Below are 18,390 nucleotides of genomic sequence, written 5' to 3' on the forward strand. Positions count from 1 at the left end.
GGCCTGTGGAAAAGGAAGTCAGCTGAGAGGGAAAACACTGCTGGCATTTGTAGAATTCACAAGCAGACCGAGCTTTGTTTCGTCTTTCCTTGCACATTGATGCCAGCTGGCAGGAGAGGTTTCCTCTAAGAAACATAAAAAAACAAGGAAAAAAAAAAATCTAAGTGTGACTGTGATAAAGACGCTGGCTCTCCATCCAAGGCGCTGTTCAACAGTCTTGTAACCTGAAGATTTACATACAGCTTTAATTGCCCAGCTCTTCATCCAAAACATATCAGCACACATGTAGATGCGAGGCTTTCACTTTGTTTCCCTTTGATCAGTTTCACTCACCTCAGTTCTTAAACGTGAAGCTGACGGGGGAAATTTCACATCATCAGCAATGTGGCTGCGTTTGGGTAGTTGGACAACGTGCAGACAAACCTCTGAGCCTCCAGTTTGTTTTAATCAGCTGTTACCTAAGCTTTTTTGGATGCTTCCTTATTAACACTTGGCAAACTTTTCCAGTCGTGGTCGTCTCCTCCTGGTCATCTTCTTCTCAAACTTCTTCTTTGTGACTTTTGGAGTATTTTTTGATAAAATATGATGAAAAATATTAATAAAGACTCAACTGGTTGGTTAACAGAGAACATTGTTACCTTTTCAGTGCCCAACCTCTGGGTGTGGAACCTGATTTAATGGCGGACATGCTTTATGATCATAGTTAATGACTTCTAAATTAATTGTTTGCCACTTAGTTTTAATAGATACATAAGCAAAAACTGAGTTGCATCATTTTCACTTATCAAATCATTATTCACAGCACTGCAAAACCAACCAATGTTTTGCATGAATGTGCAGAAAATGCATCAGAACTACACTGGATTTAAAAAAAAAAAAAAAAAAAAAAAAAATTGCTAATGTTTATTTTCATTTGTAAAATATGTAGAAAGAAAAAGAAACATAAGCTGAGTTTCATGTAAAAGGACGAAAAAACGACACACCAGTCTATGTGAAGCTGCATGGCATTCTGATCAGCTGAGGGTAAAGAGGAAGGTGCACACCAACAAAGGCATATGAGCATTTCTGAACATCTGTTTCAAGGAAAACCAAAAAGGTAATGTTTGCCATAACAGTGACACCGTTTATATATTTAATCCAGCGTGGTGAAATAATGAAGCGATGATCAGCCACAGTACGTTGTTGGAACAAGGTCAACAGGAGTTAAAAAAAAGGTCAATTGCCTAAGCCTGCATGTGAGTATTAGGGCGTATGACAATACGACTGTAGAGTCAGTAGACACTCGTGCCACAAGTACATTTTCAATAGTGCTTCTGTCTGTAGAGGAGCACTTCAAGGTGGCACGTGTCGTTCAAGTCACAACACTGCAAGAACTAGTAAATACAAGGACATGAAGACACGTAACACTTACATCAGCTTACCATTTATCAGCTGCACTCTGACAATACCGTCAGGAATATAGAAAATTACGTTTGAGTTTTTAGTGGAGGTACAATTATTGTCAACACCTCTCTAAAAGCCTTTCAATAATAAGCACATATAAATACTGTTTATGGGGGAACAGAAAGAAAGAAAAAACAGCACAGTCCTTTTTCCTTAAAATGCATCATGGAAACAGCTAGTGAAGGTGATGGAGGTGGAGGGAGGCTTTCTGATCAACCCAGCTAGTCTCCGAGTCTTGTGCCTTATACAAGTTCTCACTCTAGTGGTCTGAACATGAACTGCAGCTGATGGCCACACTGGGAGGAAGAAATGGCTGAAAGCTGCTCTGTTTTTGCTTTTGCTGGTGTGGTCCGAGCCTCGATGACAGTGACTGCTTAGAAGCGGAAATGGATCGGGAGCTTCTTACTTCCAGAAGCCGTTTTACAGTCCGAAGCGGGCGGGGGTGCGTCTGGGTGTCATGGGGACCTCTTCTTTCCTTCCTGGCGTGCAGATTTTCACCGCCCTGAATCAGGAGAGAGAAGCAGGTGCAGACAAGTTACTTCCTGTGGCAACATACACAACAAGAGCTTTATTCCTTATTGCGGTGTTTGGTCAACACTGAATGTTTCCTACTCTGGGTTAAAAGAGCTGGGTTTTTTAAAGCTGCATGAAGAGGAGAATGAATGAAAAGACAGAGCGGTGTGTCTCTGTGAAGAGTGTTGGGACGTAGAGCCTGACGCCTCTGACAGTGCAATCTATCATCTTTAATTACAGCAGTGTGACACTGACACTTCTCTCGTGCCTTCCTCCTGCTAACACACACACACACCTGCAGCAATTACAACAATCAGGCCATAACCTCCTTCTGTCAATCTGTCCCCGCTCTCTGGCTTACCGGTCACTTTGGGAGAAAATGTTGTGCTTCCCTTAACACACACGCTTCCAGTAGCTCCATTAAGCTCAATGAACATGAATGTCTGACTGGTGGTGCATGTTTTATAACAGTGATATGCTTTTTTTTTTAGTGTAGTGTCAGCTGGCCCACTGACCATTCCTAAAGGACTAAATATATCTGAATACTTGATCTAACATGTTCCAGCTAATCTTTAATGTTATGTAAAGTTTTAAAATGTAATCACTGCTGACTGGTGTGCAACTGCACTATATGACAGATAACTACATCTATTGGTGCACTCAATTAGATTTTTACCACATGTTCAGTTTGTCTGATAAATATTGTTTGTTTATTAAATGCTCCCCGCTCTCAAACAGCAGAAGTGGTAACTCGAACCTGCTGGAAAGTGCAATTTACACTTTACTATTACTAAATGCTTTTCAACCTAATGTGTCAACAGGAATCTGAGACTTTTCTTTTGAAATGTATTTAATATTTAGGATTTTTAGGGGGGGGGGGAATAGAATTCATAAGAAGACCAAGCACATTACAGAATAAAACTGTCAAAATCTCTATTTCTGAAAACATAAGACCATCCAACCACTTTCTTCTTCTGTCTTCGTGTGAGGTGCAGGATACACCCTGCAGAGGTTGCCAGTCTGTTGCAGGGCTAACACAGACAGAACCGACCAGTCACACTCCATTCACACCTCAAGTTAATTGAGAATCGCTGATTCACCTGACTGTGAATCACCGTGTATACTGTGGGAGGAAGCCACACAAGGACAACATGCAAACTCCACACAGAGAGATGGTGCTAACCATTGGAGTTAAAACTTGTTGCGTTGTCTCTTAAGCATTTCATATAGAACAAACACACAGGCTCCAAAAACACTCAATGCTCCCCATTTATACACAACACAAGCAACAGGGCTGTTTACAATTCACAGCAGTGATCTGCGCTGCTGAGCAGGGAGACGGGTGATAAGCAGCTGCCACTCGAAAGCACGCCCGACAACATATTTCATCCCAGTCACACTGAACTCAGAGAGGAGACGCTCGTGAGGCCCGCCAGAGGACAAAGACAGCCACGAGCCCAGGAGAGCCTTCAACTTCATTATCACACGCCCAGCTTCCTCTTCTTAAATCTGATTCTTAATCCTATACCTCGAGTGTGATTATTTTCAACATATCTGTCACAGATGTGGCCACACTAAGCTCGAGACAGAAAAACCAGCTGATTAATTAACAATAAAGGGACTTTTTTAAATTTGTCTTTATAACCCTATTTCTCTATGTAAAGCTCGGAGATGGGTGTGAAATTAATTTTTTTGGTCTAATTTGAAAATGAACATTCCCCTCCTTTCTCTGTTCTGCTATGGCACAATTTAAATTGCTGCAGTAATGGGGGTCAGCCAGGAGTCAATATTATTTCTTTTTGTCTCGTCTGGAGGGACCAGAGGTGAGAAAAGCTCATCATGAAGAGTGAGAAAGGTGGAGTAGAGGGAGGGAGGGAGGGGTGGAGATAGGGGATTGGCAGCAGGGTAGCTAAATTAAACGTTTCTAATCTTGACTGTGTATGGAAAATGAGGGCCACAGGGAACTATTGTTGGACGAGGCCCGTGTAGAGAACCAAAAAGAGGAGATTTGTTGCCGCCTTACCTCACGCTGCCGACGTTGTTCTTCTTCTCTTGCTCTTCTCGACGAGCTCGCAGCTGCTCCTCGGCCATGGCCATCTCCTCCTCCATGTTGGTGATCTCCTCCTTGGCCCTGCGACGGTTCTCCTACAAGTCGAACACGGACAAATGGTTTAAAAAGAAGAATACAGAAATGTTTACATGCACAAGTCAATGTTAACATGTTATTCTAAAATCAGTGCTATTAACAGTCTTTATGGTGCAGGTAAGTCTAGTTCGTTTCACTTATAGATCTGTCTTTCTGCCTGAGGATATTTCCAGGTTGGAACAAGTGACTCCACCTGTCTACCACTGCCGCTTATCCAGAGGGAGGTGCTGGACCTCATTCTCCCAGGCCAACTTCTCCAGCTCATCCAGAGGCACTCCAAGGCATTCCTAAGCCAGCTGAGATGTTAACTTTTCCAGCATATGCTGCTCTGCCTCGGGGGGCCTTCTTCCACTACGGCCAGAAACACCTCACCTGGAAGGCGTCCAGGAGGCAGCCTCGTCAAATGCCCAACACACCTCAACTGGCTGGTTTCGATGTTGAGATGTAGCAACTCTGAGTCCCTCACCCCGTCTCTATTCCCCAGCCACCTTCAGAGGAAGCTCATTTTTGCCGATTGTATCCATAATCTAATTTTTTTTGAGCTTGTGTTCATAAGGTGTCAATCTCACGCCTCCCTATCCCCTCACTTGTGAGGCCCGCCACAGAAACTCCTCCATTTGGGGCAACAGCTCATCCCCTAATCAGAGTGAGCAATCTACCCTGAGGAACAAGGACTCAGACTTGTAGGTGCTGGATGCTGATTTAGCTCACTGGTTGAGCAGGTGCCCGAATGCCCTACAGCTGAAATGCAGCGGGCCTGGATTCCAGTCTGACCTGCAGCCCTTGGCTGCATGTCTTCCCCTGCTTTCTCTGCCCGTCTTTCTCTTCTCCTCTTTGCTGCTAAAAATATAAAATAAAGGTAAACCCTAAAAATAAATCTTTGGAGGTGCCAATTCTTATCCCAGCCACTTTACACTGTAGTGGAAGCTGATTAGACCAAGACAACCACATCATCTGCGAAGAGCAGAGACATGATCCTAAGTCTGTCAAAGTTGACACCACTTGGCTGCGACTAGGATTTCTATCCATAAAAGTTATGAACAAGGGCAGGCCTGATGGGAAAGGATCCGATTTACTGCTGGCGATGCAAACCAAGCTCTCACTACGACTGAACAGGGAATAAATGGTTCATAGCAACGGGGCAGTCAGCCTGTACTCACAGGATGCTCACAGGGACACGGTCCACAAAACACATGTAGGCTGGTTGGGCAAACTCCCACGCTCTCTCACGCAACTTTGAGGTGAATAAAGAGCCAGTCCAGTGCTCCACAACTAGGATGGAAACTACGTTACTCCTGAGTCTAAAAAATCTTTTTTTAAGAAAAGTTGCCACCACACCGAAAAGCTGATAAGGACCACAGCTACGGGTTACAAAGTAAATCTGAGGGGTCAAAACAAAAACAACACAAAAATGTATTTTTTATATTTACACAGAATTTCCCACCTCTCCTTCTGACCTTCCTGTCAGAGCCGCCTGCTCTTTCACCCCTTCCACAACCCCAGCATCCACCTGTATGCTGCTCCACCCATTTCTTGACTTACCTGTCTGCTTTTTCCAGCATGTTTGATGCTATAAAACATGGGTCCCAGTTCTGCTAGCCACTCTCCATCCACTGCAGTCACACACTGCATGTACTCCTGCAACACAAAGCACAAGTTGACATCAGCAACATTAAAAACCATCAACTGTTTTTTGCCAAAAATCTGCAGCAGTCAGTCTTCTTACCTTTGTGGTCATTACGAGCTCGTGGTAGATGATGTAGTCGGGAGTGTAGCCCATACCAAACAGGGAGCTGGTAGGATGGAGGTGACATGGCATACCTGTCCTCACATTCACATATTCCCCAATGCCCTGGGAGCAAACACATGCATAAATAAATTAAATGTTCAGGATCCTGGTTCCTGCAGTGTGCCTGTGTCTATGTTTGCACTATAAGGTCAGAGCAAAGCAGGTCATCTGGGCTAATTTGCTTCTCCACCTGGGTTGGACAGCAGGAAAATAAATTTAAAGTATATCCAGCATTACTATGATTGCTTGGGTTAGCTGCCTACACATAAGTCAAACTGAGAACCTTGATTATATAGTCATGATTTCAAATTTCCTTTCAGATTTTACCGCTGTATTAATGGGAGGCCAGGGGGGATATTTCACCACTCTGTAATTATGCTGCTATAAATCTGCCACAACCAGTCGCCACCAGGTGTAACATATTAACTGAAGGAAACCGTAAGTGAAGAAAGTACCTTGAGCTTGGCAGCCTGGTGGAAGTAAGCAGCACAGATGCATTTTCTGATGATGTCCCAGTCTGAACCACAGGAAACCAGGTTCATCCTCTGCTGCACCATGATGTCCTTCAACTGGGAGCGTACCTCACGCACCTGCACAAACACCGGATTTATTGGAGGTAGACCCCAACAGACAAAACAAGTCCAACCTGGCTGCTTACGATTGTTTTAAAAATACATATCATTGCAATAATGTAACACCCTGAAAATCTCACAGGATTTAAACTTTGCCCAAACAGCAAACTTGACACTATTAACCATTAAAACTGCACAATATTCATATAACAGAGTTTACAAGTGCAAAGTGAACGAGAGAATAGGTGAAGCAGTGCAAGTCTGACCTTGCGCATGGCCTTGGTGTGGATGAAGTGCTCGTTGCACCAGATGCTAGAGTAATTGTTGTTCTTCCACTGCATGTACACATTAAGGTAGGTGAGGTGGTCACTCTCGGGGACTGAGAACTTCTCCCTCACCTGGTCACTCTCCTCCTCACGACCCTGTAAAAATCGCACAGACAGAGTTTAATATTTAAAAGTGTTTATTAGTGTTTAAAAATGCAACAGCTAACCAGCGTGTAGCAGAAACGTAATATTATACGTCAAATTTGTTTGGATGGAGTTATGTTCCCCGCCACGTAGCACAGTCCAACATTCATTTTCTTCACTTTTTCCTTTACTTTTTTTTTTTTTTTTTTTTTTTTAAGTCTCCACTAATTCCTGAGGGAATTATCAGACTTTTAAGCTGCTAGTCACCAACTGTGTCTGTCTTCTGTCTGGTACAGTGAATTAGCTTTTCCACTGAAAAGGCAACAACTAAAAATAATGCCATGAGGGTGCTAAGAGTGAGCCAGAACAGTGCGCGTCTGAGGCGGAAACGATACGAAAGGGGAAAAAAAGGAAAGCTTTTAAACTCCGAAGAGCTCCCTGGGCTTTACATGGACCAAAATATACTAAAACAGTGCAGATGTCAGGCTTTTGATGCGATTCTCATGTCATCATTTGCTTCTTAGAGCAAACCTTTTCACATTCAAGAAGTCATGTGACGGGAGCTCATATTTATTTTCGAGAAAAAACAACAAATCACATTCTTAAAATTTTAAAAAAAGGAGTTGTACCTTAGGTCTGTAAAAGATAGCTGGCACAGACAACATGGAGACGATGATGAGAATGTCAGCACTGCAGCCCATGTCACAGGACACTATCAGCATCTTAGAGAGGGCGGGGTCAAGCGGAAACTCCACCATCAGACGTCCCGTTGGTGTCAAAGCTCCTGAAAGGACGACAGAGGACACCGTGACAAACTCAGCGTGTGTGCAATATAAACGTACATGACATGTAAAGAATGTAGGAGGGACAAGTATTAAGATGAGTGGATAAGCTGCTTTTCCATCAAAAGCCTGCTGGCGTAAGGCAGAAGGCAGCATTGTGTGACACTTATTTATCTTTCACTGTGAGAGAGTAGAATGAACTGCTGACAGCTGAGAATACTTGTAGGGGAAAAAATAGAGTGTGAGATCAAAAAACTTTGCAGTTTCTGATTTAAATGATTAGACGAAAGAGTCTAAGAAGCTTACGAGGAGGAAAAGCAGAGTAGCAGAGAAGCCAGTTTGGGGCAGGTAAGCCTTAATCAGAGATAATCTGCTGTTAACACACCATACAGGGAATCATCAAAAGTCCCCCCTTATCCCCAAATCCCTAAATCCCCTGGAATCTGGCTAAGGATGAGACCAAAATGAGACCCGACCAGTCAAATCAAACACAGGATCAGTTACTAGGCAATTACTCCACTGGCTAAACCTCACAACTGTCTCCTCCAGGCCTGTTTGCAGCGTCTGCACTATCAATGCAGCATCCTTTACAGAAGCCGGTCTCGTGCCTGTTTGGGGTGTCACAATCACTATGTATCAGCTCAAAGCAGCGCTCAGAGGGGAAATGCAATTCCTAAATACCCAATATCCTCTGTCATCACTTCAGGAAAATGATTTATATTGTTTGGCCCTACTGGAAAAAACGACTGACCTGGGCTAAGTCCAGCCTGCTACAACAAATTTGGTATATAATTTTACATGTCCATTTAACACAGATGGAGGATATAGAAATACATTTAGACTTAAGTTTTATTTTATGTCATCACTAATCGGAAAATATAATGCTTATAATATAATAATTGTACACTTTTTTTAAAAGTCGACATACTACAAATCAATTTAAATGGGGGGAGGATTTCCGGTTGGACACTAGACACAAACCTGTGTTGTCCAAAGCTCCCAAGATCCAGAGCTGGTACATGGAGTTGAGCATGTTATCCTCAGGTGGTGGATCCATGAAGTGGAAAAGGAGCAAATCCTGAACACCCAGAGACTTTAACAGCAGGACTACGTTGGCCAAGTTGGTTCTCTGGATCTCCGGTATGGTGGTGGTCAGCATCTCGTTCTTAAAGGCGCTCTGAGTGTACAGCCTGTTCGGGCGGAGGAGACACAGAGTAACGGTCAAACTGGTTTGCTTTTTTTTGAAGCAAACTGAGAGCTTGAACGGAGAAGATGGAAATATGCTCATCTTATTATGTGGACACGCGTCATTAGGAAAGTACCGAGCATACAGTCAGGTCCGTAAGCTTTTGGACTGCAAAACAAGCCACTGCTGTGGATTTTAAAATCACACAGTCAAATAACTGAAACGCAGACTTCCAGCTTTAATTTGGAAGATTTTCATTATTTATTTTTTTACATGAACTGCAATTACAATTCAGTCATTTTCACACAGTTTGAAAATGTTTCCTTTTCCCTTCTCTTCCCATGATTTGTGAACAAGTTAATTTTGCTTTTATCTGTTACATTTTTTTCCTAGAACTGTGCGGGCTCTTTTAAATGTTTTATGGCAAACTCTAATCTGGATTTCCCATTCTTGACTTTAAACAGTGGTCTGCACCTCATCAAGGAAACTCCTGATACCCCCACCTACTTGATGGTGTTTTTGACTTTGTTAGATGTTGTGAAGCTGCTGACCTGGTCAGTATAATCATTATTTTTAAGAACATAGCAAATTGTTGATTCGACCCCTCCTAAAGTTTCTGCTGTCTCTTAAAGGTTTATTTAGTTTTTTGTTTTCAGCCTAACATCCTTCAGCCGTTAAACCACGAGGGAACAGGCCTCAACCGGTCATGATACTCCTTTCAGTGAACTTATTCTCTAACTTGGTCTCGAATTCCTAAACAGTTATTGCAATAATTTTTTATCAAACCCTTTGAATTAAAGCAAAAGTCTACATTTTATCTTATTGAAAGTCCACTGTGGTGATGTACAGAGGCAAAGAAAGTGTCACTATCCAAATATTTATGGACCCGACTGTAGAACGACTGCAAAGGGAAACTCCATAAGTTAGAATTCAGGGAAACTTCCTGAGCATGGGTTAAAGTATCTCTTTCAGCAATTACAGCAGTCTGGTGTAGGTGCTTATAATTACAGGATGATTTGAACATTGAGGGATTTGAGCGTGTGTGGGTGCCTACTGCAGGCACCCACACACGCTCAAAGGATCTTTGAACAGGGAATTCTCCACACGAGCTGAGTAAATCACCGTGAATCTCTCTGTGCGCTCTCACATCCGCAGCTGCTCAAACGCCTCGACTGCGCCGTGTAAAGCTGTTCCAAAACCGATTCTTTGTATATTTTTGTGAGCTTGTGTGTTAAGAGCAGGTGGGTAGGATTTATCTCAGCATACGTGGGCCTCACAGCTCATTTCAAATACAAAATGCTTCACTATGTGTAGGCACGTCAGCAAGTCTCTATAATATGTTATAATAAGTTATAATATATCCAAAGAGCGAGAGGTCAAGTAAAACCTCTAAAAGGATCTCCTTTCCTGCCGTACAAACAGTCAAACTGCATGAAATCCTCCAGAGATTAGGCTTCTGGCACTCTCCCTCCTTTGCTGCCTCTGTCTGTCTTGAAGGCATGGCCACAACACACATGAACACAATTTGTGAACACATTAACAAACAGTTCAACCAGAATGATGCAAGCTTTTTAGACAAGCAGGAGCAGAATAAAAGCCTGACTCTAACCCCGGGTGGTTTGTTTCTGAATATGTGCCATTCAGCCAAAAATACATTTACAATTGTAATGTGGAACCGGATTGCACGTAGTTACTGTGAGAGGGTTTTAAAACAGGCTGAATGAGAATATCTTCCCTCTTAAAGGATCAAGAGACTTTCAGTATTGAAAACAAGAAAAATCCTGAGTTAAAAAAACAAAAACTGCTAAAACTGTAAACTATGCACTAATTCCAGCTCAGAAATCCTGGAATGTGCCATGTGAATGTGTCTGCACAAATACCGAGTGTGCATAAAGCAGACAAGGGCCTGAATATTACCTGTAACATTGTCCTGGTCCTGTACGTCCTGCTCGACCAGCACGCTGGTTGGCATTAGCTTGGCTAATAGGATAAACCTGGAGCGCGTCCATTCCAATGCGAGGATTAAAAACCTTTTGAATAGGGAAAAAAAGGGAAGTAAATATCAATGGTGTCACTTTCCTTAAATACTGTACAGTAATAAAAATATCTTCAGCGGGATTGAGCTACCTTAAGTTTGCAATAGCCTGAATCCACAACAAACATGATGCCATCCACAGTGAGGGACGTCTCTGCGATGTTTGTAGCGACTATGCATTTTCTCACACCATCTGGAGCCTAGCAAGCGGCGAAAGAAAATTAATCAGCTGAAGGTTATTAGTTTGCGTAAAATTTTTATTTAAATTAATTCACAAGTGATAAAAACCTTCTGGAAGATCTTGGCCTGGAGGTCAGATGGAAGCTGAGAGTAAATGGGAAGCACAGCTAGAGCAGGAGCATTTTCCAAGTCTTCCAAACGCTCCACAATCTGATCCGATGTCACCTGCAATAACAAGGAAATACTGAAAACTTTACCAGACTCTAAAACTAAGATATTTCCTCTATGTTTTTATTTTATTTTAGTTAGTTTAGTTTTCCAAGTTCACAAAATTGATTCAGTTAGTTTTCTCAAAAATTTTGCTTTTCTCTTTTTTACTAAAACTAGAATAAGTTTGGTGAGAGCACACAAACCAAACAAGAAATATATATATATATCACGGTCATGTTGCTTACTTCAATGTCCTCTTGCCCAGGCATAAAAATGAGGATGTCTCCCAACAGCCCACTGAGGTGAATCTGCAATGCTTGCTTCACAGCTGCCTCCACGTAGTCCTCCTGAGGTGTCTACAAAGCACCAGACACAACAAATCATCCAGACTTTGCATAATATATGAACTAGTTGTATTTCATAAACTGAAAGCTTCATGTTGAGGTAAAAATATGGCAACCTAATTTACATTTATTACACGTATGATACAAGGTTCACAGATAGGCTCTTATACCCGAAATAAGGAATAAAAACATAAACATACCTTGCTAAACAAAATGTCAACTGGAAATGTTCTCCCTGGAATATGGAATATAGGTACGTTGCCAAAAAATGATGCAAACTTGTCAGAATCCATGGTTGCAGACGTAACTATGAGTTTCAAATCGGTGCGCCGAGATACAACCTGATAGGAAAAGCAAACAGAAGTGAAGAGCTTGCTTGACATCATCGAGTATTCTTCTCATAAAAGTATGTTGTACCGACCTCACGCAGCAGACCGAACAGCACGTCAGTATTCAGTGAGCGCTCGTGAGCTTCGTCCATTATAACAGCACTGTAGTGGTCCAGGTCCGACTCCCTCAGTGACTCCCTGAGCAGGATTCCATCTGTCATGTACTTTATCAGAGTTTTCTCAGATGTACAGTCCTCAAATCGGATTGCGTAACCGACCTAGAGGAAACATTGTCAAAATAATCAAGTGAAACTGGAAAAAAAAATGTGAGAGAATGACCACTAACCCAATACTCCTGTGTGACATGCACAGATATTCATTTTAATAAAAATGAAGGGGGGGAAGCAATTAAAGCAAAGATAGTACCTACTGACAGAAGTAAAACAGAATTATTTTAAACCCTCTAAAAACATAGGTTCTCCCTTTACCTACTACTATTTTTCAGCACTTGAAGTTGATTATTTCATTCACTGCCACATTCCAGGTCGCTAACAAACCTGATATTTTCCTCCTGCCCACTAGATGGCAGTGTTACACAGAATATGCAAGATGGCTCCAGTGTGTTGGCTTTACCTCCTCTCCGAGGTTGGTGCCGATCTCCTCGCTGACTCTCTTGGCCACGCTCATGGCAGCCACTCTTCTGGGCTGAGTGCAACCCACCATGCCGTATCTGGTGTAGCCATCCTCGTGCAGGTACTGGGTCAGCTGGGTGGTCTTCCCACTGCCGGTTTCCCCAACAACAATCACTATGCTGTTGTCCCTGCAGTTTGCAGTAAACACAATTAAAAATTGAAGGTTATATTCAAAGAACTCATCTCAGTTTTAATACGGGTTTCTTGTAACTAATTCTGCCATCCATTAAATAGTAAGCAAATCAAATGAACTGCTTAGTTGATGAGTATAAACAAATATTTGTCCAAACAGCCAATCACCCACATCCCTCTGTCTTTTAATGTCAAACACATTTTAAAGGTGGAAAACAACCAACATAGTCTTGGTATCAATACCTTATGATATTCAGAAGCTGCTGTCTGACTGCAAAGATAGGCAGGTACTGTCTCTGCTCCAGAATGCTCTTCTTCTTAGCAAATTCACTGCTGGCCTCGCTCTTCTCTTTCATGTGGTCTGCAAATTTTTGCTCTGCTCTGTAAAGCAAACAACAACAAAAAATGAATACAGTAGATCAGACAAACACTAGACTTCAATGCTACAAGCCAGATTATTAATAGAGAAAATGTCTGTCAGCTCACCTGTAATCTACTTTGCCGTCCTCTCCTACAGCTTTGCCCCCTGGCATGTCTTCATCCTCCGTCTTCTTAATACCCATGATATCCCCCAACTTGGTGCCCGCCAATTCCCAGTGTTTGTGCTGTGCCTGAAAACATAATTAAGGGCAGGTACACATATTCAGATCAGAAAAAGAGTGAACACAGCATCTGGTGTCAGAGTCATCCAATAGTTTTGCCTCATTAATGATTTATTCCTCACACCGACACGGATTAAAATATTGTGATTATTCATTTAACGAAGGAATGTTGGACAACAGTAGCATAAGACATGCGTTCGTAAGCCTATCACAATTTATTTACATATTAATTTCATTTGTTAGAGATTTGGATCGTATGTGGCTTCCTACACAACTGTGCAATACCAAACTACACAATGTATATGACACCTTGCACAATAATAGGGCATTTAATAGATTACATTATTACAATCAGGAATCTGTATTATGATCATAGATCTGTTATTATCATATTATTATTATATAATATATCTACTGTGCAACACTTTCAGGCATTTTAGATGTCTAGAGTCTTTATTTTGTAATTCCATGAGGCAGGTGTCCCATCAGTCCCACGTTCATTCTGCAGCTTGACACAACAATCCCAAAACCAAAGCCAGTTATAAAGAAATGTCTTCAGTGTTCAGAAGGGCAAGGAATCCTGCAGCAGCTTTACATACTTTTGCACACTAAGTTATATTGTGCATTGCACTAAATGCCATTACCATTCTCAGACTGAACCAGCATGAAGTCTGAGGCAGGGTCACTAAGTCCTTTTCTGTGAACCTGTCTGAGTGGAATTGCATGCCCAGCATACCTTCTTTCGCTCTTTCTGCTCACGATGTTTACGGACCAGCTGGCTGCCCTTTCTAGAGATGATGGCCATATCAGAAGTAGGATCTTTCACAGGGATGACAGGTTCTGGCTGCGGGAGGACAAACACGCACATATTGACACTAAAATTGCTAAGAAATTCCTCAAGCGTAATCATGAGACAAATATAACATCTCAGAGATTGAAAATGTTAATGATGAGAGGCTTTACCTGTTTAGTGAAGACTATTCTTCCATCCAGGAAGGGAGGGACCAGGTTATGAACCAGCAGGTGAACCTTGGCGGCATTGTCCTCCTCAAAATCTTCATCCACTTCCAACCTTTGCACCACACCACTGGTCAGCATTCGATTGGTCTCCCACCGTTCGTTATCCTTTAACAAGAATCACAGCCTCTTACAAAGGTATGCCCACACAAGATCACCGCCCCATCTCGGTGTCTTAGACCTTCTTCTTCCCTTTCTCTCTCTGTCCCTTCCCCCAGTCTTGCCACCATGGGGAGCAGGGCTTTCAGCTGCTCTGCTCCTCGACTCTGGAAATATATCTCTTCCGTCTCTCTCTTTAAGACCCAACTCAAAACTCATTTGTTCAAAATAGCTTATTCCACATAACCTCTCCACTCTGCTATTTGAAATTTGTTTTATGACTTATTCTTTTATGATTGTGTAAACTGCTTGCTTTTATGTTGCTTTTATTATTCTGCGTCCTTGAGTGTTCTGAAAGGCGCTTTCAAATAAAATGTATTATTATTATTATTAAAAGACATGCACACACACAAAGGTCACCTGCATGCAGTGGCAAGTCATGTATGCAGATACACAGAAGATTTGCCACTGCATGCAGGTGTACAGTTCTGATTTTGGTAAATATTGAAGCAGAATGGTTGTACCTCATTGATCTGTCGTTTCTGGGCAGATATTCTTTTTTGAGTCTGCTTCTGAAGTATCTGCTCTCTCTTCTTTATGTAGTCGTCAGAGGTGGAAGTGAAAGGGTTGTGGAACTCATCATAGCCTTCATCCATCATGTACCAGTCTCTGTCAGCTTGCTGTAATTTCAGTTAAATAATCAGATAACAGAAAAAAAATGCTTATGTATGAGGCATGAAGGAGTGATAATTTTGTACTCACCTTCTGGTCTTCCTCCCACTGTTCTTTCTCGTCCTCATTATCAAACATAATTCCTGCACCACCTTCTTCTTTCCTCCCTGAAGAAAAGACAAAGAAATTAAATTTCTCCGGCATACTGTAAATGTTGAATGAAGGTTCAATTTTTTAACAGTACCTTTTCCTTGTGATAAACGAGGTGTGGACCCCAAATGCTTTCGGTCATTGGCCCATTCATTATACTTATAGGATGGGGTAGGCAGGGGCGTGTCGTCAGGATAACGACCTGATCTAACTGATCTAAAAGCAGATAAATGATGTTAGCATCGAGTGGCAGTTAAGCATTTCACACAAAGTGCAATCATATTTACAAAAGCCTCTGATGAATCTAAGAAACTGATGATAACAGTATGATCATAACACTTGGTGATACAAAAAGGTGATACGCAGCAAAGAGCTGCGAATTATATTTTTTATAAAATACATATAGCCATGCTGCCAAATAACATTTAGAACTGAAGATAATTCTAAATGCAATTCAATATATTGTATTCTGTGTGGGGTCACATATATAATATCAGTTTTGATCAGTACAAAGAAAGAAATAAAAATTACAGGTCCTGAGTCACAAAAATGTAAGCTACAATACACGACAGTTGCTCACCTGTCCCTTCTCTCACTCTCTCGGCCAGAGCGTTGGCTTCTTTCCGAGCGGTCGGACTCTCTGTGAGACGGGGCAGGGGAAGGAGATTCCCACTGGGAATGCCTTGAGCTGCCAAAACCACTGTCATCCTCATCCCAGTTGGAGCGGGAGGGAGTGAAAGAATCTATGTAAAAACAAAAGAAGGTAAGTGATCAAGTTGAATACACAACATTTTGTACATGGCAATAAAACAAATTCAAATAAAAGCAAAACAACCTCTGGGACGACTCTGTGGAGTTTGGGGTTCATCTCTCTTACTGCCCCGGCTGATGCGATCGGACCACCCATCCCTCTGTGAGCGTTCACTCCTCTCACTGCGCTCCCAACGCTCCGACCGACTGCTGCTGCTGCCACGGCTATAGCCGCTCTCGCGGTCATCTAACAGACAAAAGCAAAGGAATCTCAGCATCCTCAACTGATCTAATATTTGCTTTCATTATCACCTGATCTACAACGTTGAAACAAAAAACAAACCAAAAAAAACAAAGGAATATCCAGAGTTTTGAGTGGTTCTTTCTTACAAATACTAAAAAAAAGGAAAAAAAAATATCACACTAAAATCATGATGGATGGACTAAAACCAAAAGTCAATTTTAATGACTATTAGAAAACCAAATGATTTATGGAGTCACCTCTTTCACTGCGTCGGTCTCTGCCCTTATCTCTACTCCTTTCTCGGTCTCTCTCTCTGTTTCTGTCCTCTTTAGAGGAGGCATAGACTCCATGCTCACGCCTCTCCTTCTCCCTCTGCTGGTGTCTGCGTCTGAACTCTTCGCTGACCCCTCCAGGGTTTGAGGGCGTCTCTGAACCAGTCACACGATACTTTCTGCTAGCGAGACAAAAATAAAAGATTCTCAATTACATTATAGGATTTCTGATGAGAATTCCTCAGTCAAGTACACCATGACTTTTTGCTCTCTGCAACATTTCCAAGTCACGATCCCATATACGAATAAACTATAAAACAGCGCATTGTAAAAACTTTTTCCACAAGCCACAATGAAAGCTTTTTAAGCTCATAAAATGAATGGAATACCTTTCTATCTATTCTTTGTAGAGTGTTCACACTTACCTCTCTTTTTTAGCAGTGCTATTGTCATCACTGTCTTCTTCATCAGATCCAGAGTCACTTTTACCTTCCTCCCAGTCTTTGTAGGAGGAAACCTTTGACTTCTTGCTACTCCTGTCATCACTGCTAGAATCTGCTTGTTCCTTAGTCTCACGCTCCTTCCTTTTCTGTGCTGCCAGAAGATCCAAGCCCAGTAAAGATGTGCGTGGAGTGGGTGCCCGAAATACATGGGGCTCTGCAGCAGCGCTCTTCTTCTTTACAATCAGACCTCCAACTTGAACGGTCGGATCGGATCCTTCCAGCCTATGCATTGACACGTCATCATCCATTATCTGTGAAGAAGTTATGATATGAGAAGGAGTGCTAGTAATCTTTGCTGGTGATATCACCATTGATAACATAATTACAATCTCAGGGTTTTTTTTGCATATTTATTACACTTTTATGTTGTAGATCATCAAACTAAATTTTAAATGATGATTTTACTTATTAAGGAAAAAAATTAACTCGGTCCTATGTAAAAAAGTAATTGCCTCAAGTGCTTGTGATAACTACTAATGAGTCTTTCACATCATCCCAGAGGAATCACCGTGCCCACACCTCTGTCCAGAACTGTTTTAATTCAGCCACCTGGCAAAGCATCTCGATTGGATTCAACTCCAGTCGTGTGTATTTACTCGGGTTATATTTACCAGGAAGGAGACAAATACTTTTTCACAGCACTGTATCGATAGGCCGTCATTTCACAGTCATACTCAGAGTCCAAGCTAGGCTCCAATCAATAATCCAAACCACAGAATAATAACATTTAAATTATTTACTTATTGACCAACTACTGATGTTTGGAAAAAAAAAAACCTCCAGGACATGAAGTAGCAATAATAACTTTTTACCCCGATCCAAAATGAAATAAATAAATCTTTGGTGGGAAATAAGTCACATATGTATTAGTACCTATCACATTAATAGTATCAAAACCTAACTTGAGGCTCTATACGCTTCCGCTGTAGTTGGTAACATGCTTACGTAAGCTCTACGCATTATATTTACGCAGCTAACATTGCTCCATAAAAGAGCTCGTGGGTAAGAGTTTCATTTAAAAAACTAACTATCACATACCTCAGACTGAGCGGCTAGCCTCGGCTAGCCTTCGAGCTGCTAGTGTCCAGACGAGAAGGCGCAAAAATGCCGCGTGTTTCTGTCAGCGTAAAATACAAACACTCTCACATGAACGTAAACATCTGGGGCCAACTTATGGACCGCAAAATGAATCACAAAACCACCACTAATGGCGTCAGAGAAAACGATTAACGATCGGTTTTCGTAAACTCAACGCGTATGTTTACAGATGAGGGAGCAGCCATTGCAATCCCACAATCCTTCTTCTTCTTCTTCTTCT

At 41.9% G+C, this 18,390-nt stretch overlaps 1 protein-coding gene across 2 annotated transcripts; it reads right to left on the reverse strand.

Annotated features, from left to right (window-relative positions):
- Positions 1 to 718: 718 nt before the first annotated feature.
- Positions 719 to 18,390, reverse strand: dhx38 (DEAH (Asp-Glu-Ala-His) box polypeptide 38). Of its 2 annotated transcripts, none has more exons than XM_040011621.1 (27): positions 18,111 to 18,390; positions 16,995 to 17,323; positions 16,555 to 16,748; positions 16,139 to 16,300; positions 15,884 to 16,046; positions 15,398 to 15,519; positions 15,244 to 15,320; positions 15,006 to 15,161; positions 14,329 to 14,490; positions 14,102 to 14,209; positions 13,250 to 13,374; positions 13,007 to 13,144; positions 12,573 to 12,759; positions 12,032 to 12,217; positions 11,811 to 11,951; positions 11,512 to 11,622; positions 11,165 to 11,281; positions 10,969 to 11,076; positions 10,759 to 10,871; positions 8,637 to 8,845; positions 7,503 to 7,657; positions 6,730 to 6,885; positions 6,347 to 6,481; positions 5,829 to 5,954; positions 5,645 to 5,740; positions 3,980 to 4,101; positions 719 to 1,945 (listed from the first exon to the last, which is right to left on the reverse strand). In XM_040011621.1, the coding sequence occupies exons 2-27, from the start codon at positions 17,318 to 17,320 to the stop codon at positions 1,864 to 1,866; spliced, it is 3,777 nt and encodes a 1,258-aa protein (XP_039867555.1). In that variant the 5' UTR covers positions 17,321 to 17,323; positions 18,111 to 18,390; the 3' UTR covers positions 719 to 1,863. The 2 variants fall into 2 exon arrangements, with proteins under 2 accessions (XP_039867555.1, XP_039867554.1); XM_040011620.1 differs by having other exon boundaries at positions 16,555 to 16,751; positions 18,111 to 18,389.

This window comes from Simochromis diagramma, unplaced genomic scaffold (assembly GCF_900408965.1).
Source record: "Simochromis diagramma unplaced genomic scaffold, fSimDia1.1 OVJJ01000603.1, whole genome shotgun sequence".
In the NCBI taxonomy this organism is placed as follows: domain Eukaryota; kingdom Metazoa; phylum Chordata; class Actinopteri; order Cichliformes; family Cichlidae; genus Simochromis; species Simochromis diagramma.